This window comes from Lissotriton helveticus, chromosome 2_1 (genome assembly GCF_964261635.1).
Source record: "Lissotriton helveticus chromosome 2_1, aLisHel1.1, whole genome shotgun sequence".
Lineage (NCBI taxonomy): Eukaryota > Metazoa > Chordata > Amphibia > Caudata > Salamandridae > Lissotriton > Lissotriton helveticus.
Window position 1 is genome coordinate 93,270,624 of NC_136059.1, and position 27,886 is coordinate 93,298,509.

General features: G+C 47.3%; 1 protein-coding gene across 5 annotated transcripts in view; it reads right to left on the minus strand.

The window, feature by feature from the left end:
* The window catches only part of LOC144817744 (uncharacterized), a 163,114-nt gene that overhangs the window by 72,258 nt on the left and 62,970 nt on the right, over nucleotides 1-27,886 (minus strand). For 3 of the 5 annotated variants that reach the window (XM_078674528.1, XM_078674527.1, XM_078674526.1), the window contains one exon: nucleotides 26,273-26,362. In XM_078674528.1, coding sequence (XP_078530654.1) covers nucleotides 26,273-26,362 — 90 coding nt within the window. Of the gene's footprint in view, nucleotides 1-9,991; nucleotides 10,130-26,272; nucleotides 26,363-27,886 lie in introns of all 5 variants that reach the window. The other 2 variants (XM_078674525.1, XM_078674524.1) reach the window with 1 other exon arrangement.

Sequence of the window (27,886 nt, forward strand, 5' to 3'; positions counted from 1 at the left end):
TTCACTTTAAAAAAATGGACACTTAGTGCAATTTTTCAGTCCAGCAATGTTAACCTCTCGGAGGAAAACAAGATTGCAGTTTTGAAGGTAAGTACAATACTTACAAATCCAGTCTTTAGGGTCTGTGGTCAACATCAGGCAAGGTTCAAATTAGTACCAAGAGTGCATCACCAGCGGAACAGGGGAAGCCTAGAGCAGAGTTCAAATTCGGGGTCATGCACCCAATATCAACCAATAGAGACTAGGGTTGATTGAAGATGCACTGCTCACAGGTGAGTGAAGCAGTGTCAAAGGTTGATCTCCTGGAGCTAAGGTATGGTAAGGTGTTGGATCGGCACTGAGGTCGAGGCCGGTTCAAACCCAAACCCGGAAGGCTTTTCTTTAGGTTTCGGAGCCGGGCCCAATGGCGGGGCGTCTGAAACTTTTTGTCGTTGCCGACCTTGGTCCGAAGGCAGAGGAGGGAACGGAGCCTTTGTCTTAGGTTGTTGGGTGGGCAAGGGATTGTCTTTACTCATGGTACGCTGACCCGGATTAACTTGCTCCTCTTCTTCAAAATAGGAGTTGGCCTTGGACATGGAGAAAGGTACTTCCTCTTCCCCTCCTTGGGCATGATGTTCGGAGTCGGAATTTTGTCAAAGATGTCCGGTGCGGAGCCACTTTAAAATTTAGCACGACACCCGGAACATAACTTGAAGGGAGTCCGTTCCATTGACTAGAGCAGTCTGCGCGGGTAGGCCCGATGGCCTTCCACAAGTTTTCCGACTGAAATTTAGAAATTGAAGTGATACGTGGCGAATGGGGAACCGCGATCGAAAACAATACCGTTGAGAGTAAGGATTGCGTGTCGACGGGGTTCGAGAAACAGTGCCGAACTGGAGCGCAGTACTACACATCCGAACCCGCTGGCGGAAAAAAACAAACAATGGAGTCGATGCCCCTGCGCACTTTCACCAAAAGGAGTCGCCACCTAACTCGTGACTGGAAAGACTTCGGACAAAAACAAAGGGCAAACATCCTGACTTAACACTAAATGGCCATCTATGCACAAGCATATGATCTACAGCTCATATGCCTCGAACATGAAGTTATCAGTTTGCAGGTAAATACAAGTTTGTGGAAGTTGGTATTCTGGGGTTAGAACCAGGGTTCCCCCAGGGTCGAGGATGCACTCTCAAAGCATCCTCAGCAGCACCAGGGCGGCTAACTGCAGAGTGCTGAGGCCCAATGTTATCCAATGGGGGATAGGAGGTCTCCGGTTGGTGGGATGCTAACGAGCATGCCACAAGGTTGTTGAAGCAAACCTCCTGTTAGCCTCAGGGCAAAGGGGCATTCAAGTTAGCACTAAAAGTACACCTGCAGCAGCGCAGGGGTGTCTGGCTGCACGGTGCAGTCTATTGGGCCACCCAAGGCAGTGAGACTTTGAGTGCAGGGTTGTCGGTAGGCGCCGGATTTTCTTACCAGCTCCGATAGCGGTCATGGGGGATCTTCCAGAAAGACTCCAGGTGTCATTTGGAGATTCGAGGCAGGTCAGAGATCACCAAATCTCCGGTCAGGAACACCAGGGAGACCACCTCGTGGTGTTGGGCCATTCGAACCCAGGCTATGGGCATCTGGTGCAGACTAGCCGTTTTGGCCAGAGCCACAGCCTGTGGGAGAGCAAATCCGGTGATCACAGGAGACAGTCTTGGGTTTGGAAGGAGGGGCAGGTCCTTGAGTGCTGCTGGTTGCAGGACACACCCGTATTTCGCTGGAGCAGGTTCGAGGTGCAGTCAGGCATGTAGGGCTGGGGCCAAGTAAGTGGGCGTCCTCCTCCTCTTAGTTCAGCATGGCTTCTTGTGTCCATCTTTTCTTCTGGTCGGTTATTGTCAGAGGAGGCATGGGAGTGTCTCTAAACACTAGATTTAGGGGCTTTACAGGTAAATAAAGATTGGAACCAATGGGTCCCTTCCTTGGGGTGGGTATACCCCCTATTATGCCACACTCCAGTGGGAGGAAGGGGCAAATGTCTCTCTCTGGTTGGCTGGGTCCCCCCATCTGCAAGATGGCGGGGACTGAGAGTTGTTCTTCACCTCGCCTCCCCCACCTGAGGGGTGGAGTTGACAAAGGTGGACCCAACAACACTACGATGCCGGGCTTCACCTTGGGGGTGCCCAGGAGTGGGCACTTCACAGGGAAAAGCCAGGAAGGGTTCCACAGCGGTATTCGTACAAGCGCCGAGATACCCCAGCTGGGGTCGATTTGTATTTGTATTTGTAATGTCAATTTATAACGCGCTAGCAATCGCTCCAAGGAGCATCTCGGCGCCAATAGAGAGACAACTAGATGTGAAGGTTGCCTTACTGCTTAAGGAGACCCGGACCGGGATCACACTAGTGCTCTGGCCATTGAGTCTGGAAGATTGTAAATCCAGGTTTTCAGTTGCTTGCGAAACTCAGATTCCTTGTCCAGTGCTCTTAGTGGGAGGGGTAGGGCATTCCATGCCTTAGCACCCAGTACAGCTAGGGATTTGCCCCCGCGGGTTTTGAGTCTAAAACTAGGAATGGTGAAAAGATTGGCATTTGAGGACCTTAATGCGCGTTTTGGACAGTATTTTACAAATTTTTTCCTTATGTAAATAGGGCCTGAATTATGCACAGCGCGAAAGGTGATTGTCAATACTTTGTGGAGGACCCTTTTAGTTATGGGCAGCCAGTGTAATGCATTGAGGGCTTTGGTTACTGAGGATTTTCTCGGCCATTTCAGAACCAGCCTTGCAGCCGCGTGCTGGACCATCTGGAGTTTATGGGTAACCATCTTATTGGTACCAGCATACAGGCAATTGCAATAGTCAATGCGAGAAGTAACTAATGCAATCGTAACAGATTTCCTTGCTTCGAGGGGCAGCAAGTCGAAGAACTTTCTGAGCATTTTTATTACCCCGAAGCAAGTGCCTGCCACTTTTGACGCCTGATGTTTAAAGGATAAATCGGCGTCAAACTGTACCCCAAGGTTGCGAGCCGAGGAGGTAGTGTGGGGTGGTATTTCCGCCTTCTCAGGCCACCACAGTCTGGGGATGAAATCATTATTTGGGCCTATGGGCATGATCTTGGTCTTACCTGTATTACATTTTAAGTGGTTTTTCCGCATCCACTCGAAAGTGGCCGTTAAACAGCACTTAAGTTTTTCCTCCCAGGCCTGGTTACCTTTGTCCATGACCAGTATCAGCTGAGTATCGTCGGCATATGCTATTACCTCTATGCCGTAGGACGATATCAGCTGTATCAGGGGTGCAGTGTAAACATTGAACAATGTCGGACTCAGACTAGAACCCTGAGGTACTCCCGTAGACAGTGACTTCTCACTGGAACGGAATTCCCCCAAGGTCACCACTTTTCTCCTATCACTAAGAAAGTTTTTTATCCACTCTAAGGCAATACCTTTAATGCCAGATGTTGTTAGCCGGTCTATTAAGATGGCATGTGAGACCGTGTCGAAGGCCGCCGACAGGTCTAATAGTATCAAGACGGCCTTCTTGCCTTGTTCTAAAGCTGAGCGGATGGTTTCCGTAGTGAACAGGAGAGCCGATTCGGTGGAATGCGGAGTCCTAAAGCCAGATTGATTAGGGTGCCATACCTCGTTATCTTCCCAAAAAAGTGTCAGCTGTTTATTCACTGTGGACTCAGTGATTTTACACAATGATGGAAGTAATGAAATTGGACGTAGATTGGAGAGTGTAGAGGGGTCAGGGAGTTGTTTTTTTGTAATGGCTTTACAGCTGCCAGTTTCCACTCAGGGGGGACATAGGCGGTGGACAAAGAGTTGTTAACAATAGCATTTATGTCCGAGTTGACAACATCAACAATAAGATGTAGGAGTCCTATAGGACATGGATCAAATGGTGATCCTGATTTGGTTGCCAGGATGGCCCTTTTTGTCTCCTCCAAGCTTTGTGCGCTATACAAGTACACTACATTTACTTGCCTTCCTCACTTGGGTTTCCCGCCAATTCTCCCGCACAAAGTGGGGGGTCATAACCGGTGGGAGCCAGTTGCTAGAAGCAGCAAAGGGCTGGGGTGGCTCACAAAGGTGGCAAGTCTTTGAAGCTTCCCCTTTGTGGACCCTGCATATCCTAGGGGAGGAGGCTTGGCCCCTCGTCCCAGGATGTGCATTCTTTTAGACCCCCAAGAGCAGCAGGCTCTCGACCCAGGGGTCCAGAAACATGTCTGGTGGTGGCAACTGGCGAGCAGCCACTCAGCCAGGACACCATGTTTAGGGTCGTTTTTTTCAGGGGGCATCTCTAAGATGCCCTCAGAGCATTTTTCATGAAATTCCCACACTGGCATCCGTGTGGGTTTAATGTGCTGAGAAGTTTGAGACCAAACTTCCCAATTTTGAGTAAAGTCATTATGGTGCTGGGAAGTTCATAATGACAAACTCCCAGCACCATATACTCTTAATGGCATTACTGCACTTACAATGTCTAAGGATTGGCTTAGAACCTGTAGGGGTACAGGGCTCATGCACATGTACCCTCACCACTGGTATAGTGCACCGAGCTAGAGGGTTGGCTGACCTATACCAGAGCAGTGGGTTGTAGGTATGTCACAGGGATGTGTGCCATGTCGACTCTTTACTTTGTTCTGCATCAAAACACACAGCCTGCAATGGCAGTGTGCGCGTGTGTAAAGGAACAGGGTCTCTACGAGTGGCACAATAAGTGCTGCAGTCTTTAGAAGCATTCCCTGGCCACAGTGCGCTTGGTACATGTGGAACCATTACAAGGAACGGATATGTGGACAAAGAGTGTGTAGCAGGGAGACCAGGCAGAAAGAAGGGTTGGCCCCAAACGTGGAATGGTGGGTCACTGACTCGACTACCCTTCCCTCTTTCCACTTACCCCAGACCGATTGGAACTCTGACTTCGAGTCCATATGGAGAGAACACACAGACGAAGAAACCAACGGTACCTTTAACTGGGCGTACCTAGAGGATGCACGCGGATGACGTGTACCCTTCGGGATTGGACAAAGAGGAGGAAGCCAGAAGGTCAGCCTGTGACGACACCGAGAGAGCGTGTTTGGTATGAAGCGGAGACCAGGAGAAGAACGGAGAAGGAGCTTACAGCGAGAAGGAGACGGGAGAAGGTCGAGCCGAGGGACTACCGAAGAAGGTTGCAGTGCCTGGAGGCCACCGTCACCACGATTCGCCCAGCCACACTCGCGGAGGAGTGTGGCTCATACAGGTACGGCAGCGTGTGTCGGGCTGGATGGGGAGGCGCCATTCAGAAGTAGAGCGCCTGTAGGGCTGGAATTTTATATACTCCGCGTGCTACCCCTCCCCTTACTATCCTGTGAGGTGACGTACCCTCACCTCACAGTTGTCTCACCCCGTGTATATAGATAGTTTGTATATACACACGTGCAACGGTGTCCCATCACTCCCGGGTTTCCCTTGGGAATATTCGGACCAGGATAATTTTCTAACTGAACCATATTTCTTCCCTGCATGTCCTACGGTGCCGCAACCAAGGAGGAGTGGTCTACAGAGGACCCAAAGAGAAACCCAAAAAACCCAAGAAGACTCCAGACGTGTCCAGGAACTGTAAACCGTGCTATATAGTCTCGAGAAAGACGCTCTCAAAGGAAAAAGAAAACATTAATTAAAATAAAAACGTACTTACCAAGGTCGAGTCTCCGAGCCCTTCCTTCAACCCCGCAACAGAGTGCCAAATGGGTTTTCTCTCAATGCAGTTTAGGGAAAGAACATAGGCCCTGTTTAACTGTTTAGCAGGAACACAGGGCATGCTCAGTCAAAGTACATCAGCAGTTTGGCAAAAAGCGGGGGTAACCTTCAAAAAGAGGTCACTTTCTTACTGGCTTCAGACGTCAAGGTTGAGTCCGGCAGGGGTCAGCTCATGGTGGATCACTGGGGAACCTTCGCAGGACCGGTGTGCTGCTTTGACTGTGGGTGTCTGGTGCGGAGGTGGGTCCTGCGGCGATTTCGCAGTTCCTCTTGGCAGAGTTCTGGCTTTAAAGTTAGTTTCTTATTGGACAGGTACGTTGTCCATGGGAGTTCCTAGATATTTTTAGGAGGCAGGCAGTCCTCCCAGGGCTCTGGATGTCCCTGGGCCAGCGGGACGGGTTGACTTTCGTAGCAAGGACTGAAGGCAGCAGTCAGGCTGTCACGGCTGGTGCAGAATCAGTCATTGGTCCTTTTTTGCTAGGGCGGCTCCTCGGCGTACGGGCTTCATAGTTCGCCGGGAAATCTCCTTTCAAGTTCTGGGGTTGCCACCTCAATACTAGATTTTGCAGCATTATAGAAAGTGACTGCCAGGGACCAATGTGTTTCTTCCCAGGGGTGTCTCCATCCCCCGGGTACTGTAATCTTTTGAAGTCTATTTACAAAGAGGGTAAGGTCATTGACGCCTCCCTCTTGAGCACTGTGCTTATCTGGGGGAAGAGGGGTTTGGAGGCGACACTCCTCTACCCAGGAATGATGGGCTTTGTTTCTGACCCCAGGGCTCTTGACCAAAGGGTCCAGATCATGTCTGGTGGTGGCAGGCTGCCTCAAGACAGTCAAAGACAACAACGGGGTTGGCAGGTTTTCAAGGGGGCGCCTGAAGTGGAGCTGTTTGGTACTAAACAATCGTGGGTTCAGTGAAGGCATCATGGTGCTGGGAAACTCTAGTTGTTGAATTTCCAGCCCATGTACTCTATATAGCTTCCCTGGCACTTACAATATTAAGTATAGACTTAAATATTGTAGGGGCATGTCTGCTCATACAGATACGCCCACTACCTGAGAGGCCTTCGAGAGGAGTGACTTACCTATACCTTAGGCAGTACTGCTTGACATGACACAAAGGGAGTGTGCCATGTTGACTGTCGTTATTCTCTGTATCAAGGCATGCAGGCTGCAGTGGCATTTTGGATTGCCTTAGCGAGGGGCTCCCAAGGGACCCTTTTCAGTCCCAAAGCCCTAGGTACCAGGGATACCTTTCACTAGGGACTCTGTACTCTACAAAGTTGCATCAAATTCCAGGCAAAAAGTGTGGGTGTTGGTGGGGTGGGGGTACTTCAACAGAAACACAAGAATTTTCTTGACACCAAGACCCAGGAGAGGAACTAGTAGGGTCTAACGTAGGTGGCTGTGTATTAAGTACAGAAACTACCACAGTAAAGAACTGTGAATGATATTCCGATGTACATCTTAACGTGTGTGCATAGTTCCACCACGTGAGCTCAGGGTTCACCCTGCGCCGCGGGTCCTGAAGAAAGCCATTTCAATTATCACAGATGGCTGAAACATGTAGACCATCTCGCTGAAAAAACTCACATTTGCACATTAGCTGAGACGTACGAGATCAGTGTCTCACTTATGTCCACCATATAATGCAATTTTTAACCTTACCACAGGAATCATACATTAAAGGACGAGGTATCCTGTAAGTATTTCTATCTATCACCTTCACAGCAGCCACTTGGCACAAAAAAAAAAAAACAGCTCGCTGTAACCAGGCGTCGAAGCACACCTGGGAGGCATTCGGCCTTTAAGGTGGGAACCCGATGATGAAGCATGCCACCAACTAGGTTGGTGGGTGAGGGTTCTTCTAAAAAACCAAATGGTTTCCCTGTTAAGGAGACTTCTAGGCAACACGTTTTCACTATGCAATAATCAATTCCAAACCTGGAATTCGTAGAGCATGGCCTTATGCTCTTTCTTTTTGTTTAGATATCTATACTCAGTGGAGGCAAACAAGCTCTCTTTCGCCTCATTTGTTTTTTGACATCTCTGGCAAGAAGGAAGTTTTGCCTTGTTCTTCGTCCAACTATGCCCAATATTTTTCTGCTGGTCGCTAGATGACGGCATTGTAGGCAGTAAAGTAGATTAATGGGGATGGTTTTGAGGTCTGGCAATTCATCATCCATTAGTCCTCAGACGCTGAACATGTGGTTGTTGTACTGTTCCTAGTCACCCTCCGTGTAGGTGTACGGCTCCCCCTCCAGCTGGTTCTGGGGTTAGTGCACCCTGTTAGGGCCTCTAATTCTTGTTTTCTTCAAAGCAGTGCCTCAATTTCGACCTCAAGCCTCTTTTTCCTCTAGACTCTGGGAGTCTTTTGTTCAATGTCAATGGTGGATATCCTCTTTTTCAGTGCTGAGGCATCTGGTTGTCGAGGTTCTCTCTCCTGTGCTCACAATCACCTTTTGGCATCAAAGCCGGTTTTGAGGGCCTGCCATTATCGGTGATCTTCTGTTTGGACCCATGAGACTGGAGCGGGATCTGCCCCCAGACTGTGCCAATGCGTAGTAAGCCCACCTCTGCTTTTTCCTAGATCTGGGGGTCTTTGGTTGCAACTCTGGGTAGTCTTCGCAGTCCTCTGTTGGTGGTGGAGGTTACACACCTCGTGACTGTCCTTCACAAATTTGCGGTAGCACTTCAGAAAGAAATAGAAAGGAAGAGGGATGTGATCCACACCAACTGTACATTCTTTGGCCCACGTGGTGGATTCCCCATGTGTGTGCTTTTGAGAAAAAAAGCAAAGAAAAATACATCCGGTGTTCATCAATGACTTCCTTGGGTTTGCAATGCCATTCTCTTGAACGGTGACTTAATTTCGGCGGTTTTCTCTGTGGAGAAAGTGTCTTATCTTCTCCATGGACCTGGAGCTCGTGTCTATGCATACAAACTTCAAAACAGAAAAAAATTATCTTATGATGGTTATAACGCACAGAGGCTTCTATGAGCTGCGTCTAAAATGATCAAAGTTATGAGGAAAATGAAATTTTGCCTGACCAGGATGCCCCCTACGTATACCCTATGTTATATGTGTGTGCATGTCATCCATGCATATTCCCTGTAGTGGCCTGAATCACTAGGCCTCTACATTCATGTCCTGCATTAGAAATGCCAGTCATCAAAGTCTCCCAAACGTTAAGGTAGCATAAGGCCCATGTATTTGCATTTCATGACTCCTGACACACTGAAGCTGCAGTTACGTCCCTCTGACCTCGCATACTTCTAGCTCAGCCGAGAGAAGCCCAACAAGAGGCCTGCCAAGACAGTATTATGAATAACAGTTATCTGTTTGCTTTACAGAATCACGTTTCAGCCTGGTGAAGAAGGTACACAGAACCCGTCCGAGGGAGATAGGGCCTAGCCATTCTGTCTCCATTTAAGTAAATCACAGTGCTTGCATCCATAGAAGAGCTCACAGCCCTCATGCAATGAACGAATAAATATGCCCTCTCTGTCTTTTAGTGATGAACAACTATTGCTTCAGATAATACATCCCCTGACTCTAGATATCAGTTGTACTAGATGTGCTGGTCGCCTTGACACAAGAGATCTCTCTACTAGGTTGAAAGTCAGCTTCCTCCCAGTTACACGTCAATTGCACGTCATGCTCAAAGTTGCACAATTAGGGCATAGTTCCAGCTAGCTATCCAAACTCCTCCTCTAAGTACCCACCCACTTATGACACCTACCTATCACCTACCTATGACTCATCAAAGTGTACACCCACATGTTCTTATCTCATGTTTTCTCTTGCTCTGCCTCGAGCGTTCCTTCCTACGTCCTATGTACAAGATAAAATGTATATAACCCATGTTCAGTAAATAATTGTTAGAAGACCCTTCCTGAACCTCTGTGGTGATGGAACTGATTCTCCCTTTGACTCGAGTTATTGGAATAAAGCCCATTTTAACTCAGATACCACGGACTCTGCTTCTCACTTGATGCTTGATAATTATTAATACCTAGAAATTATGCCAGGGTAATATTTTATTTACCACAGTTAGACCGGTTGCTAAATGGTTGATGTTTATGATGAAAAACACAAAAAATAAAGGACAGCATTTCAGACCCAACCACTAGATGGCAGAATAATGCACAGAATGTGAATCAAGAAATGATTCAAGCTGCAAAACAGAATTCACAGGATAAAGCACTGCTTTATAGTTAAGCCCACTTTTTCCCAAATATCAATGAAGCCTACACAATAAATATTTACCTGTAAGACAAAGGACTCCTTGAACGAGATCGATGACTGTAGCCCTGTAAGTGCGCATGCTCAGATGGTTTAGGGATATAATCATCAAGGCCAAGAAGTCTCAATGGATCTACTTGGTCCACAACATCCATCTCCATTCTGTTCAAAAAACGAAAATGTGGAGGTCTGTAGATTATCTTAGGACCTTATGGCAACAAATTGTTAAAGCAGCAAATAGGTGTGCATTTAATGTTGGTGGATTTTTCAAACACCACATCTTTGCACATCAATGGTATTATGGAAAAGAGAGTTGATTTAGTTATCCATGGTGTGCATAGGACAAATCTAATGAAATTGGTAAGATGCCTTAAGTGATGGAGATGGGGGGGGGAGGCGCGGGGATATTGCTTGACAGTGAAATGCCTATTATGTGTTTTTCTTCACTGCAAAATAATAAAAATGTTTAAAAAAAATAAAGAAAATCTAATGAAATTGATTTAATAGCCTTTCCAAATCCTGGCCATAATACTGAATATCATCATCAAACTGTATAGAAAATGTTAAACAAGTGCACAATAAATATTTATAAACATTAGATAAAAACAACAAGCAATGTTCCCTTACAAAATTACTGCATACCATTCAAACATAAAATGCTAAGGTATTAAAACGAATATGCTACTTACCAGTATGCATCTGTTCTTGGCATGTAGGGCTGCTGACATTCATATCTATTGCATTAGATCGCCGCCTAGTGTTGGGTCCGGATGATTGCACATTGTTGTCCTGGAGAAGTCTTCGAAGTATTACGGGATAGGTGGCTCCTCCCCTGGACTACAGTGCGCATGGGCATCCTCCTCATCCTCAGATTGTTTTTCGCCATTGTTGCAGAGATGGAGTGTAATATAGTGAGTGATGTCCATGCTAAATCGAAATTCTCAATGCTACAGCTGCAACAGGCGCCGGGGAGAAGGGTGGGCGATATGAATGTCAGCAGCCCTACATGCCAAGAACAGATGCATACTGGTAAGTAGCATATTCGGTTCGAGGCATGTGGGCTGCTGAATTCATATCTATTGCATAGAATACATAGCAGTCCTTCCATTAGCGGCGGCCGCCTGTGCCAACTGCAGCAGTCTGAAAAAGAGTTTTGAGAACAGCCTGCCCTACAGCTGCCTGCTGTCTAGAGTGTACATCTACGCAGTAGTGTTTCGTAAATGTATGAATAGTGGACCATGTGGCTGCTCTACATACCTCCTCTAGTGGAGTGTTCCCTAGGAAAGCCATGGATGCTCCTAACTTGCGTGTGGAGTGTGCACGTGGAGGAATCATTAAAGTGCGTTTAGCTTTTTCATAGCAAATTTGTATACACTTAACTATCCATCTGGCTATTCCTGATTTTGAAATGGGATTGCCTTTATGCTGTGGAGCGAAGGCGACGAACAGTTGTTTCGTTTTCCTGAAATCTTTAGTTCTGTCTATATAATACATGAGGGCCCTTTTCACATCTAATGTGTGTAGGCATCTCTCTGCAACATTTTCTGGATTAAGGTAGAAAACCGGCAGTTCTATGGTTTGGTTCATGTGGAACTGCGAAATCACCTTAGGCATAAAAGTGGGGTTTGTACGTAAAACAACTCTGTTCGGGTGAACTTGTATGAATGGCTCTTGAATGGTTAGCGCCTGGAGTTCACTAACTCTTCTGAGAGAGGTAATGGCCACTAAGACGGCTACTTTCCAGATTAAAAATTGAATCTCACAGGAATGTAGAGGTTCAAAGGGTGGCCCCATGAGTCTTGTGAGAACCAGGTTGAGGTTCCAGACTGGTGAAGGTGGAAGTCTTGGAGGGATTACTCTCTTGAGTCCCTCAAGAAAGGCTTTAATTGCAGGTACTCTGAATAGGGATAGATGCTGCCTGTTTTGCAGGAAGGCTGCTACTGCGGATAGATGTATGCGGATGGAACTGTAAGCCAGATTACATCTGTATAAATGCAGCAGATAACAAATAATGTTCTGAATAGATGCATCTAGTGGGTTAATGTTATTATTGTTGCAATATATGACAAACCTTTTCCATTTCGCCGCATAACATGCTCTAGTCGTGGGTCTTCTTGCCTCCTTTATGATATTCATGCAGTCTGGGGGCAAGTTGAGGTATCCAAATTCTAGGACCTCAGGAGCCAGATCGCCAGGTTGAGCTGTTGCGGATCTGGGTGCTGAATTGCGCCATGGCTCTGCGTCAAAAGTCTGGGTGTTAGTTGTAGCCTTTGATGAGGCACCACGGAAAGTTCCAGGAGCGTGGTGTACCACGGTTGGCGTGCCCACGTTGGAGCAACCAGGATGAGTGTCATCGAGTGTTACCTCAGTTTGCGTGCCACTAGCGGAATCAATGGCGCTGGGGGAAAAGCGTATGCAAACCTGCCTGACCAGTTCATCCAGATCGCATTGCCGAGTGACTGCGGATATGGAAACCTGGCGGGGAAGCTTTGGCATTTTGCGTTTTCCTTTGTGGCGAATAGGTCTATCTCTGGATGACCCCACTGATGGAAGTACGGCTGGAGTACTGATGGATGTATCTCCCACTCGTGCATCTGGTGGCTGTGCCTGCTGAGCAGGTCCGCCATCTGGTTGTCCTTGCCTGGGAGGTGTTCCGCCATGAGGAACATGTTCCTTTGAATGGCCCACTTCCACATGCTCTGAGCCAGGTGAGACAACTGTGGAGAGTGTGTTCCTCCCTGCTTCTGTATGTAGTACATGGCAGCATTGTTGTCCGTCCGGATCAACACGACTTTGTTGCACAGATGTACTTTGAAGGCTTTCAGTGCCATGAAGATTGCCATCAGCTCTAGAAGGTTGATGTGCATCTTCTTCTGCTGTGTCGTCCATAGTCCCTCCACTGTGTAATGGAGTACATGAGCTCCCCATCCCTGGAGAGATGCGTCCGTTGTCAGAATGATCTGTGATACAGGGTCTTGGAACGGTCGGCCCTTGCAAAGGTTTTGTGGATTCCACCAATGCAGAGAGTTGTATGCCCGACCGCTCACCAACACTAGGTCTTTTAACTGCCCGTGAGCCTGGTTCCACTGACATGCCAAGCACTCCTGAAGCGGGCGCATATGTAGTCTCGCATGCGGGACTATGAAGATTCAGGAGGCCATCATGCCTATCAACTGCATGAACACTTTTGCCTGAAGCGAGTGTTGAGGTCTGAATTTTTGTATCAGCAATTGCATGCTGTGTATCCGCACTGAATTTGGCTGAGCTTTGGCTGCCAGAGTGTCTATCGTTGCGCCCAGGTACTGCCGTACGCGGGCGGGTTGAAGATGAGACTTGGGGTAATTCAGTGAGAATCCCAGATCGTGAAGGGCGTGAATGGTGTGGGACACGTGGCTGGCACACAGCTGGGCCGACTTTGCTTGAATAAGCCAGTCGTCCAGATAAGGGTAGACATGTATGTGCTGTCTCCTTAGGTGTGCCGCCACTGTCGCCAGACACTTGGTGAATACTCTGGGTGCCGTTGTCACTCCGAAGGGGAGGACCTTGAACTGGTAGTGTTGATCCTGAATGGTGAACCTGAGATACTTTCTGTGGGAAGGGTGCATGGGAATGTGGAAGTATGCATCTTTGAGATCCAGTGTTGCGAGGAAATCTCCCGGACTTAAAAGCGGTAGGACTTGCTGTAAGGTGAGCATGTGAAAGTGCTCTGACAGAATGTATTGGTTCAGAGGTCGAAGGTCGAGTATGGGCCTGAGAGACCCGTCCTTTTTTGGAATCAATAAGTACAGAGAGTACACCCCTGATCCTTGCTCCGCTAGAGGCACGAGCTCTATGGCTCCTTTTTGCAGCATACTGACGACCTTTTGCTGCAATAAGAGTAAGTGCTCTGCGGACATAGGACGGTGTCTTGGTGGAATGTTGGGTGGAGTGGCTGTAAGCTCTAGACAATACCCGTACTGTACAATATCTCGTAACACCTGCCTGTGGTGATGGATTTCCATACAGACAGGAACTGTTGTAGTCTCCCCCCGACAGGTGTTAGATGGTCGGGGGGCAGTGACAAGGAGTCACTGTTTGGTATTGGCAGAGGATCTGGAGTTGTTGTTTCCTCTTCCTTTGATGTTATTTCCTCTATATCCACCCCTGGGATTTTTATTGTAGGTGGATTGTGTACCTCCCTTGCTATACTGCGTCTGTTGGGTGTTTTGGCCCCTTGAGGGTCCTCTGTTATTGGAGCGATGAAAGGAACCACCCAAAACTGCTGCGACTGCAGAGCTCCCATGGATTTTGCAGTTTCCGTGTCTTTTTAAATTTTTTCTAGGGTGGCATCAACTTCAGGGCCAAACAAGAAGTCAGTGTTAACTGGCTGATTAAGAATGGTGGTCTGTATTTCCGGTTTGAAACCAGAGATCCTCAACCAAGCATGCCACCTCAGCATGACGCTAGTGTTGATAGCCCTAGCTGCAGTGTCAGCTGTGTCTAGTGCACACTTGATGGAAGCGTTGGAGATCAGCTTCCCCTCTTGAACCAACAGCTCTGCTCCTTCCTTGAATTGTTCTGGGAGGTGCTGTAATAATGTCTCCAGAGTATCGTAGTGTGACCTATCATATCTGGCCAGAAGCACCTGTGTATTAGCAATACGCCAGATGTTTGCAGCCTGTGCTGCCACTCTTTTGCCAGATGTTTCCAGGATCTTTGACTCCTTTATCAGGCGGAGGCGCCTCTCCAGTTGTCTGCGAGTTCACCCTCTTTCTTGCATTTGCAACCACCATAGAGTCCAAAGGCAATTGACCTTTAATATAGGTAGGATCCACGGGCGCCGGCCTATACTTCTTTTCTATCCTCGGGTTAACTACCCGTATATTTTATTTTTTATTCAAAGTTTTATATAGCGCGAACAAGATCCTTACAGATATCAGAGCGCTTCACAAAGACAGGGATGGGGCAGTAGGAATGAACAGAGGTAATGGGAACAGTGTAGTAGTCAATAACATGATAGGATAATAACATACATAAAACATATCAATATACAATCAGGTAAACCAGTAATACAAGACAGCACAAGTCATTGATCCCACTACAGAGGTGTTCAGGTACACCTTGGGTGTGTGGAAGGCTTATGCCAATGTTTTAGTATAGAGAGAGCACTGAGTGGGGGCATCGGGAGAGTGAATCAGTGAACCAACGTGTATCATATATTGGTCGGTAGTAGGAAAGTAGCGTAGTAGTGTCCCCATCAAGTAGAAGTATAGTGCCAAAGGACAAGGTGAGCATTGATACAAAGCAATGCAGGGTCTCTGATCCAGCACCTAGTATTTTCTTTGAAAATGTCCTTGGCGTGTTTAAGAACACCCATGAGCATTGGTAGTGTTTTTACTGTTCTTTCGGAAGTTGAGAACGTGTCCACAAGGAAGTCCACTTCCACAGTATCACTATGAAGATCAACATCATGATTTAACGCAGCTCTTTCAATCAGAGCGTTGAAAGCTGTAGTGTCTTCAGCTGGTGATGCTTTGACATTGTAGACCGTAGTATCAGGGTCATTTTGCGTGTTGCCTGGGTCAGCAGGGTCTGCCCATGGGTGGTTCTGATCATCACGACCAGTGTCCATCATACCGTCATCAGCATCATCATCATCATTGTCACATGCCCCTGCATCCGAGTATGTAGGGGAAAAGGATTGAGGTTCCTGCTCATATGTGTGCAAGTGTTCGACCATCACTGGTGACGCAGGTGATCCCCTCTTTTTCTTAAGAGGAATCCTGAAAGACTCCATGGTTTTTTCTGTGACTATTTTCCTTTTGTAGATAGACAGTCTCCCCATTTCCGAGTCTATGAACTTCCTCGGTTCTCGTTCCTCCGTCTCGTATGCAGGCCTGTGTGTCAATGCAGGTCTTTTTACGGGGTCAATGCTCTGTTTTGGCTCGAACATCTTCAGCCTCACTGGCGGTGGTAAACCGTATTTTATTGGCGCCGACGTAACGGCGACCAACTTGGAAGGTGTAACTTTCTTCGGTCCCGCCGACAAAGCCTTGTCTTTGATTCTTTGAATCGACTACCCGACGTGTAGGGTCTTGTCTTGGGCCTTATGCGCCTTATGCGCTGCGGCTGCATCCGACTTGGAACCGACGCTCGACTCCGGTCCCGTCATTGATCAAGGAGTGGAGCAGTGTCTCGATTCGGGCTGCGTAGCGGCTCTCTTCGGTGCAGACGTCTTCGACACGAAGATCTTCACTGCGGCCTTCGGCGCCCCGCTACTCGAGTCGAGGGCCTTCTGGAAGCTCCCCGCACTGAAGTCCCTCATTTGTGTCATCGGCTCCGAAGGTTTTGAGGCCTTGGCGCCGACTAGAGCCAGTTGCACTTTCGGTTTCGATTTCGACTGTGCTGGCTTCGGTTTCGTTTTGCTGAGATCAACCAAAGTTGGTTTCGAAACGGATGGCTCAATAATAATGTCCGAAGCCGGGCTTTGTTGCGGGGCTGTAGAACTTGAAGGTAGATCTTGGGTAAGGCCTTGTGGCGATCCCTCGACCTGAGCCGTATTGATATTATGTCCATCGGCCCCCGTATCGGCGGTTGGGCCTAGCTCCTCTGAGCTATCTTCCTCGGCCCCAAGGGCCTGAACATCGACGTCTCCTACCTCGTCGACGACTTCATAATTCTCCTAGTCTTCCAGATACTCCTCTTCATCTGCCTCATAGTCGGATCCATGCACGGATCCCTGCTCCGATGCATCATCTCGGTCCGGTATCTCAACGACTTCTTCGTCTCCGGTCCCGAAGATATTATCTGGTTCCAGCGCAGGCCTCTTCGATTGCAATCGAGCCGCGCGTCGGGTCCGAAGAGTCTTCTTTGATCTGAACCGGGCACAGGTCATACATTGGTCTTCATTGTGGTCCGGTGACAAGCATTTGTTGCACACAGGGTGGACGTCGTCGTGCGCATATTTTGCGTTACAAAGCGGACACCTTTTGAAAAGGCCTTGACTCTCCATCGTCAATGAAACTCGATGCGAGAGGTGAATGAGGCCGTCCTATAGTCGATGTCCTGTAGATAAATGTTATCGAAACGATACAGACGCTCGCGAAAGCCTTTTGGCTTTGAGAAAAAGTTTCCTAACTTGAGCGAAGATTTTAACATCCGAACCCAATGGCGGAAAAAAACAATCTGAGGATGAGGAGGATGCCCATGCGCACTGTAGTCCAGGGGAGGAGCCACCTATCCCGTAATACTTCGAAGACTTCTCCAGGACAACAATGTGCAATCCTCCGGACCCAACACTAGGCGGCGATCTAATGCAATAGATAGGAATTCAGCAGCACACATGCCTCGAACCATTCATAACTACCAATTGCCATATCTGCAAACTGGTTTACAGAGGTACAAGGGAAGCCAGTAGGTAATTAAGGACCTTGGGTAGCAACTTGAGTAACAGTGGTCCTTAAAAAGTCTTATAGGAACATTTGGATAAAATATAGCCTGCAATGAGTCCTATATTCAATAATGTCCAGCCGGACAGAAATTTGATCAATTAAGTGTATACAAAAGTATTGAAAAACAGCAAACAATACAGTGGGATACAATCCTGCATCAGGTACACAAGAAAATAAACATGATATTCCTGCTCGCGCCATTGTGCAAGTGGTTCTCGGTCACTGCTGCCGTTGGTAAGGCATCGCCCTTCGAAGACGCTCGCCATCGGATCATTGATCCCGCAACCCCGCCTTTTTTAATTCCCCGGAATCAGATGCCCGTATCCAGGAGGCTCTACCGGAGCCTAGGTCACGATCCTGTTTTGGTTGATCTGGTTAATCATACGCCCGTCACTGCAAAGGCAGAAATTAAATTCAGGCATGTGATTACAACAGTCCTGATGATGATCCCATTACATGTTCAAAGGGATCGAAACGCTGTCGACCACTTGTATAGTTTCACACAGTCAACCAATGTGTTCTGTCAGTGTGCTAACTATCTGGGATAGCTTGTTTATGTATTATCATTGACCAGAAGCTCCCTTCCTCTTGTTGCCTGAAAAACGTATTGTTTATCTGTTTTTGTTTGTTATTTTCTTGTGTACAGGATGCAGGATTTTATCCCACTGTATTGTTTGTGGGTTTTTAATACTTTTGTATACACTTAATTGATTGATTACATTTCTGTCCAGCTGGACATTAATGAATATAGGACTCATTGCAGGCTATATTTTTATCCAAATGTTCCTATAAGTCTTTTTAAGGACCACTGATGTTGCACATAACTGCAAACTGAGCACAGTCATATTTTTAGAATACTTTCAGGGAAGCATCATGGTTCAGGTGTTACATTCCATAAAAAGTCATTACTACTTTCTTAGGTCTGTAGTTTTCCATGCAACGCAGATGTAAAAGGCAACAGCAAAGTGTGTTAATTCTACATCTACACTATAGCAGAGTAGTAGATAATCTACAAGCGGTTTCACTCCTTAATTCTGAAAGAACAAGTTACTTACCTTCGATAACGCCTTTTCTGGTAGAGACCCTATCTAGCCACAGATTCCTTACCTTTGGATGCTCACTGACCCTCAGTAGTGGGAGTTGAGGTTCTGGGGATAGACTCAGGAGTTCCCCAGGGTCAAGGATGCACTCTTGTTACACCCTCAGCGGCACGAGGGCGGCCGGGTGCAGAGTGCTGAGGTCCGATGGTATCCAATGGGGGATAGGGGGTCTCCTGTTGGTGGCTGCTGACGAGGAGACCTCAAGGTTGTGGGAGCCAAGCTCCTGGTGTTAGGCTCAGGGCAAAAGGGGATCCTGTTTAGCGCAAAAAGTGCACCCGCAGCGGCGCATTAGCGATGTTTTGGCTCCGGGTGCCCTGATTTCAATGGGGATTTTCAGTTTTGGTTTTTCAGCTGCAGACTCGGACAAGGAAGACTTCCAGGAAGAACCAACAGCGGGGCAGGTAAGTTGGAGGGCTGGGGGACTTAGGTGCACCTCGGGTTCTCTACTCCAGGGTGGTTTGATGCAGGGTTATCTTTTGAGGTCGGATTTCAAATTACCGGCTACTCGGTGTTGGGGGGTATCCATGCAGAGGCTGTAGGCGGCCTCTGGGAGTCCTGGAGGGGTCAACCCACAGTGGACTCGGAAGCGCTGGCGGGACTCGCTGGGACAGGTGGGCCACTCGAACTTAGGCCGTAGGGGGGTGCAGTGGTGGTTCCAGGAGTCTGGTTTCTTTTTCCTCAGCAGGCTTGGAGTCTCTCTTTGGTGTTTCTTCTGAACAGAGCTGCTGTTTACAGGAGATCCGGTCTTTGTTGAAGGCAGTCAGTCCTCCCAGGCTGCAGGACAAGACAATTTTTGGCGCACGACTTCTGGAAACTGCAGACGGGCCGGTACGGCTGGGGCCAAGTCAGTTGTTCTCTGCAGTTTCCTCTGCTGGGCAACTTCTTTCATCCTTCTTAGGTGGCAGGAATCTGCTTTCTTGGATTAGGGCTGCCCCCTAAATCCTGTATTTAGGGGGCAATGTAGGGGTCTCAAGGTTAGTAGCCAATGGCTTCAGCCCTTAGAGGTCTTCCCTGGTCACAGTGCCCTGGGTACCTAAGGTATCATTTACTTGGGGCTGATCTGTAGCCAGAGATGCCAATTCGGTTAGTTTTGGGGAAATAACAGGCCCTAGGAACCTGATTGGCAGGGACCCAGGGCACATCAAGTGAAAGTGCAACAGTAGTCTGGCAAAAGTGTGTGTGTGGGAGGGGGGGTGCGGGGGGGGGGGGGGAAGAGGTACTGCAATAGAAACCCACTTTCCTACAGTGGAGCATTGACAGGTTTGGGTGGAGAACCTTCCCCTACTGCTGCCACAGAAGATCCTCCTGAGGGACAGCTTGATCGGAGGATGAATAGCCAAGCTCAACAGCTCAGATACCAAACTGTTCGATCCCAGTCCGAAGCCACATGAATGACTTGGGCTAAGTCGTTCCTGATCTTCTTGAGAACTCTGGGTAGGAGTGGTATGAGCGGAAAGGGGTACAGGCAGCCTCAGCTCCACTACAGACAAAAAGCATCTACGAGAGAGAACCACCTTGGAAATTCCAGCATGCATAATTGCTGACATTGCATATCTGCTGCAATTGCGTGTTCTCAAAGGTGGCGAAACAGATTTAACCAAGGCTCTCCCCACTGCTGCTAGGCATTATCAGCTGAGTTCCTCTGCCCTGGCGTTCAGAGAGCCCGCCAGATGTTAAAACCACCAGGAAAATGCCCTACAATTCCAGTCAGGTCCAGAGATGCAGGGTCTCTTGACAAAGGGTCCACGACCCTATCCCACCCTGTTTGTTGCAGTTCCACATGGCGGTGGTGTTGTCCATGACCACCTACACTAGCCTTCCCTTGAGGGCAGGCAGAAATTTTTTTAATGCCAGCAGGATCGCCAAGAGCTTTAGTAGGTTGATGTGGAAAACAGAATGCTGCTACTGTCAGATCTGGTTGGGGAAGGGAGTGGCGTTTGCCACCGACACATACACCGTCTATCAGCCATCACTGCAGTTCCCTCCGAGATCAGGACCATGTCTGAGCCGCTAACTGGAACTTCGGGTCCCAATGCAGAGCCCACATATGCCAGCTGGCATGCGTCACAAGCAGCAGGCCATGAGGCCTAGCAGCTTCAGAGTCAGTCTCAATGAAATCCAGGATAGAGGCTGAAACACTGGTAGCATAGCATAAACATCCTGGATTTGCCGTTCGGGAGGATAAGCCTGAAACTGCACTGTGTACAGAAGAGCTCCACTGGAAGGGATTGTCTGATAGGGAGTCAGGCGTGACTTCGGCATGTTGATAGTGAACCCCAGCGAATGCAGGAAGTTCGATGTACACTGGAGATAGGATACAACAGCCTAGAGCGAGCCCGCCTTCAACAGTCAGCCGTTGAGATAGGGGGAAGACTAGCACTCCGATCGCAGATAAGATGCAACCACTGTCATCCCCTTGGTGAACATTCAAGGGTTGCATTGGACTGGTCTGACCTCTGGCTGCCCGACGCAAGAGGTCTGGGGGTACTGCGTCCTCAGCCACATGGAGGCTGGGAAGCTTGTGCACAATGGTAGTTTGGCAGGTACAGTGGCGACTGGAAGCCCTTTCCATGGCCACGAAAGTAACAAGGTGCAGATTTGGGGTGGCGAGGAGCCATGAAAAGGCCCAAGGACCTGGCTGTAGTCCTGCTGTTCTTAAAGTGCCCCAGTGCTTATTTTGCCCCATCTCCAAAGAGGCAGGAGCCATCAAAGGGCATATCCATAAGCAATTCTTGGACATCCTTAGAAAAAGTCAGTTGTCCTTTGCCAGGCGTGGCGTCGTAAGGTCACCGTCGACGAAACCACTATGCCCAGCGAGTTGCTGGTATCCAGTCCACTTCGGATCGTGAACTTGGCTACATCTCTCCCATCAGCAACAGCCTGCAAGTGGACTGGCCGGTCCTCTTATTGGACAGTTGGCAGCGCTTGCACAACTGTATTCCACAGAGCATGGCAGTAGCAGCTGAAAAGGCATGCAATGTTCACAGACTACAGTGCCAGGCTAGTAGAAGAAAACCTCTTCCCCAAGGTGTGCAGCCTCTTGGATTCCCTGTACGGGGATGCGGCAGGGAATGCACCATGGGAGGTAGAGGCTTGGACTACCAAGCTCTCTGGATAAGGGTGTTGTGTGAAGAAGTTGGGGTCCCCTTGAGCAGGGCAGTGGTGGCGGGCAGTCGTACTGTCCACAGGAGCTCCCATGCTGAGCTTGGCCCAGGTCCCAAGCAGGACTTCTATAAGGGCCTCATTAAAAAGGGAGAAAGGGTTTGGAAGGGGCCATTCCAGGCTGAAGCACCCCTTCAAGACGTTAGTCTTGACCCCCACCAAGGGCAGGGTAAGGTGCAGGACCTCAGCCACCCTCACCACCACCACTGTAAATGAAGCAACCTTATCTGCAGCCACAAGGGGGAGGAAGCATGCAAGTATCCAAGTGTCCAGTCCACTGACGTCCGCCAGGTCCATTGACCAGTCCATCAGGGGATCTAAAGCTGGTATTCCTCAGGTTTTAGCAACACTCCCAATCCTTTCCCAATTCAAGCCCATAGGAATAGGGCTTTGATTCCGGCCATGAAGGCATGGCTCCAGTCGTCGTTGGGTGGCGCCCCTCCAGCTCAGTGTCAGAGTCAGGGATCAGAATGGGGACTGCGCCAACGGAGGGAATCAGCAGCAGTGGGAGCGTCTGCACTGGGACCGGGGAAGGTCGAGGTGGTACGAATTGTGCCCGCCCAGATCCATCTGTGGATATAAGGGTCACGACTGGCACCAGAGACGCTAGCCTGGATCCTGTAGGGGGCCGTACTGAAACCGCTGGGCCAAAGGTGCCGGCGGGAATGTGCCGCTCAGTTGAGGTGCATAGCCTCAAGAATCATTACGTTGAGCGGGGGTCCCTCTGGCTCACGAAAACAAAGGGAATCGCAGAGTTGACCCAGGGGCTGGCTCATCAGCAGAGCCGGACCTTGAATGTTGACGCACTCTTGTCGCAGCGGCTGACGAACGAGGGGAAGCCGAGGACCTCCTTGACTTTTTTTCTTTTTTAATGGGACTTACCAAAGTGGCTTGACAACATGGAGTGCAATGAGGATCGTGAATGTCACAACCAATCCCCGGACCTCCCTCTTGAGCAGGATCGAGTGTGTTCCAGCGTCCCTTGTCAGGCGGCAAGGAGCTTGAGGGACCACTCCCTTAAGGTTCTGAGGTGGATGCTATGGCAATAGGCTCAAGTCTTCACGCCGTGGTTGCGTTCCAAGCACCAGAGGCATACAAGGTGCGGGTTAGTCACCAACATCGGTCGTTGACCAGAGCTGCAGGGCTTGAAGTAGGTTTTCCTAGTGGCCATCCATGCCACACCAGGAGGAGAACTCGCACAAAAGCGTTGACAAAATGTCGAAAAAGTGCAATCAAAAAGTGACTGACGGTGTAGCTCTCCCCGGATCTATGCTGACTGGTGCGGAAAGAACAGAACTGACGTCCGTGAGCTGGGGGTGGTGCCTATGATACACTGCACATATTACATCCGCAGACGCCACTTGGAGCTGATTGACGATACATAGGGATACTGCTCAGAAAAAAACACCGGATCCAGTCTGATGCCTGGGGATAATGCAAAGGTAAGGAATCTGCGGCTTAGAAGTTTCAGATTAGTGATATCAACCGCTTCTTAAAGAGAGGCTGTTTTTCAGTAGAAGACCATAAAAAGTAATATTCTGATGTTCATAGATACCATAATACATCAGCTGTTAATCAGTTAAATGAACCAAAGGAGATAGCAATAAACAGCTGCTTAGACCATAACGGTACAGCTTTCGTTACTGGGTTTTCATACAACTTACCTGTGTTTTAAAAAAATAAATGTATAAGTGTCACAGAGGATGGAGAAAATGCCAGCAATATTGCAGGCCTTTCACCCTAATTAACTGTTTTCTTCAAGAATAAATTAAACAACATGGTACACTGTACTGATTTGTTCAGAGCATGTCAACAACGAAGTATGTAAGCAACATGGATGCAGAAAATAAGACCTGGACCCTTATTTCCTTATTTGGAAAAACACACTGTTAAAAGAAAAAAAGGTTCTTGGTGCTAGCGGTAATAAGGTGGCCCAGCTAATCTATAAAAATGGCTTAACAAAATAATGTATAAAGAACTAGCAGCAGAGATGGTGATGAAGGTACAGAAAGCATAATTAAACCATTAGGCGGGAAAATATACATTTCCAAAACCATACAAAACACAAGACGGCTGAACTCTCCTCAACGTTTTAGGTTGAAAGGTCCAGAACTGTACTATCAATTATTAAACCACATCATCCAAAGCTGCCGACTGCATTTTTTAATACCAATTATGGAAGGGAAATGAAGGAACCACCAACAAATATTTGTGACATTGCCTTAATTTTAGGTGGTTCAATGAAGCCGGGGAGCTTGCTTCACAACAGTACAGCAAATTATTCAAAACTACCTCCCTTAACTGAAGACACACTTTAAAGAACACTACACCACAACACAGTAAATAGTCCACTTACCCTCTCCGAGCCAAGCACACCCTGCCTAGATTCACAACTGATTAACTGCCTTCGCATCTGTACAAATACCACAAACATACATGCGTACTACAGAACAACAATAGTACAGATGAGAAGGTACGCCTATCTCCCACTTTCAAGAATTATGAAAATAAATCATACCGAATGTACAGGAAAAAGGCTTCTGGAGTCTGTTTGGGAGAGTTCATCATAGACAGGTAAAGTGACATATGCTAGCTTGAACAAGGTTTGAAGCAGGCGTCCTCTTATTTATTATCCCCTTAAGTTCCCACCTTTAGTGGCCAATAAGGTCAGACTTTTCCTGTATTGGTCTCAACTTTGGGATACTCAGCCATTGGATACATGTGAAGCTTCATCTCCACTTGCCTTTCGAAGAGCTGTGAAATCCTACTATTTTGACAAATCCCCTGTGCTCAAACATTTTACCAAACCTCACCACTTATCTTACTTCAGCTGAAGCTCTGCTACTTCCTGTAAGTCACAGTGCCGGATCAGAGTTTGGAAACTGTTCACAAGCAGTTGACAAATTATCAGTTTTAAATGCACTGCTGCCCACTTCCACTCCATGACCGCTCAATCCGACTGTCGACAATGCTAACTATTTTGGTTGAATTGGGATCCCTCTTCTGCTGGGCTGCGCTCTTCAACTCAATCCCTCCTGAAGGAAGTGGCCACCTGGACAAGTTACAGTCAATTGTGTATTTCTAGTTCAGTCCAACAAAGTCAAATAAGTACAATCTGATATTCTTAATCATACCTGATAAACGTAGACTATGGCAATAATGCAACAATGGATTTATATGTGCTAGTAGACCCCCACAAACAGGACAGTAGAAGAACCAAGATGCAGCACTGAAGCACTCATGCTTTCAGAGTGCAAGAGTGCAGTATGCCTCAACACAAACAGAAATGGCTGGGTTCTATTCAGGTTGCCAAGAGCTAAAAGAAGTCTTTCATTCTCAGACCAACATAATACTATCAACCTTCTACCAATTCCAATCCAAGTGGAAGGATACATGTTCAACAACTACTTACAATTTATCACAAACCCCTCCAAGAACAAGTAACTAACTCAAAGTATCTTCACGTCTCATGCTGAAAAACAAAGGTATCTGGATACCTTCTTTAAATTTACCAGGGATGAGGAGATATTTCATAAATGTGACAAGACTGACCAAATGACATGTTACTAAAGTCTCTATGTTGAGCTGTTGTGTGTGTGCCAGGGTTTTATAAGCAGAAGATACATGTCACATCCAAGCTAGGCCTCATTGTATGCCAACATGAGTACACTTCTGCATTAGGAATGTGCATGTGGCAGGCTACGGGCCTAGAAATAAATTAAACGATTGAACAGAAATGCAAACACATATATACACAGCTGCCATATTAGTATCCTCTATTCCATTCTGGCATTATTCATTCTAAAGCAGAGAAAGAAACGCTCTGTTCTCTGGACTACTGTTGTAATCAGAATACAAGATCATCTTATCTTGGTCAGATTTGACCTATACGGAAGCAGAGCTAGTTACAATGCTTACCTTTCGTAGACATCTGCAAAAGTGATGTTGTTAATGTACTGAAGTAGCAATATGAGAGCTGAGCAATAGTTTCTCCTCTCCACAGGGATGCATTGGGAACTAATTTATCAACAAATAAAAGAATCTGGAGTGTCAAACATTTCTTGTGTTTGCTCTGACCTTTGATAATAATTATATGTAATAATTATTATAACACTGACACACATGACCTGTAAATGAATAATGCAAAATAAATGACAGATCATAGTAAAATAACAACAGTCAGTGTGTGCCTTTTTGGAACCTAGGATGGGCTCCTTATATAATAGCCCCTGCGGATGAGCAATCCTTTTAAAAGGGTTTGACTCATAGGGAAGAGGTGTGGCGCCGCGGCCAGGGCAACTGACGCTGGAATCTGGGGACCACGGTTCGATCCCCGGCTCCGGCGGCAGGTCAGCCCAGCACCATGTGACTCTGGGCAATAGCTCGCTTAATCTTCCCGACGGCCCCCAGCGCCTAGAGACCCTTACGGGTGATTGTGCGCTTTACAAATGTGGACTTTACTTTACTCATAACACTGCCTATCTAATAGAACATATATCGTTAGAGAGATGAATGACATACACGTCACTTCGGCTTTTCTCGCAAAGGGATGTTAAGTGGGAGATCTACTAGGGGAGTACCCCTAAAATTGTAGGGAAAATGACAGAGCTTACCTGAATGCGGGACTCCGAGAACTGGAATCAAACGCCCGGTGTGCAGACACTGACCTCTCAGGTGGGATGTTGGGTGCTTGTATCTCACTGCTGTAAATACATTAAAAACATTTTTTACAGATTACCTTAATCCAGCTGCATTCTTCTAATGTGTGACCAAATACCTGCAGAATTGCTAAAGAAAAATGCCTTTTGCAGAGGTGCTTTTCGCAAATGGGAAAGGTTAGTGTGACAATGAGAATCTTTTTTTGTGTGGAATATATTTTTATTTTCAAAACTGAACAAACAGCGCAGTACAAGTTCACGTAAGAGCTCCACAGAACAGGAGCACAAGTCAGTGCATAAAATCTCCACAAAACATGGTCCCGAATCAGTGCATACATTCCCCCCCCTCCCCTCCCCCCCCCCCTCCCGTACCAGGTCTTCTCTAGTCCCTTCCCTAGGGGTCATACATACCAGTATTTCCTGCATCTGCCAAAACACAGATCTTATTTCTTCAGATAATGAGAATCGTAAACCCAAATATTGGATCACACAATTAATATATGTAACTTGTTTAGATGATACACATATGTATATATTTTTTAGATTTTATTTTAGATATTGGCTCAGCTCAGCATAGACCCAACAACAGGGTCCTTTAGTGCTATAGAACCTGCATTTTTAGTGGACAGGGCCAATGTGCAAATGTGGGGACAGTTGAAATTAATTAGTTTATATGGGCAATTTGGGGGGAGAGCTACATTTTCAGCTATTTCCAGAATTTCAGAATACTTGGTTTAGATCGTAGTTGCATTAACGGAGATTGCCAATATTTAGCAGCTACCACTAGGCAGGCTCTGCCGTTAACCATCTATTAGCCAAATTTAGGAATCTTAAACTTTCTAGTTAGCTGATGAATGTCAGAGAGCTGCTGGGACAGTACCACTAGAATCTGGAATGAAGAGGAACCTGAAAGCCTATAAACTGCTTTATGAACCAAGCACATGGACCTAAACAAAATTTGTTGCGTCATAGGCAACCAGTGAAAACGCATAAAGCAGCAGAAACATGGTCTTGAGTTTTAAGACCCAAAACAATTCTAACAGCGCAATTCTGAATCAGTTGCGATGTCCATATTTGAGAAGCAGAACGCTCAATTTATCTAGAGTTGCAATAGTCCAATCAAGATGAATTAAAAACATTAAATATTTGTAACTTAAGGGGCAGGGTGCCCAAATAGAGAAAGCACTTTAGAAAATGAAGCTGGAAGAAACATGGCTTTGATACAATAAACATTTGCTCTGGAAAAGATGGAGAACGGTCTTAATTTAATGCCCAGGTTTCTTACAATAGAAACCGGGGATAGAATAGTCATCTGAATATCAGGGAAAAAGAGGAAACAACAAACGTAGAAGTAATGGAGAGCTGCAGAGTTTGAGTCTGTCCCCCTTTAAACTGGTTAGCAGTCATCCAAATATTACCTTAGAAAGAAACTCATGCAACTGGATGCCCAATTAGGATCATGAAAAAGGGCCTCCTCTTTTGCAGGCAAATGCTGGATGACACCTGGCTAGGACACTTCCTTTGTTCCTCCAAACAAGCAGGTTCCAATCACAGTGGGATTCTTTAGAA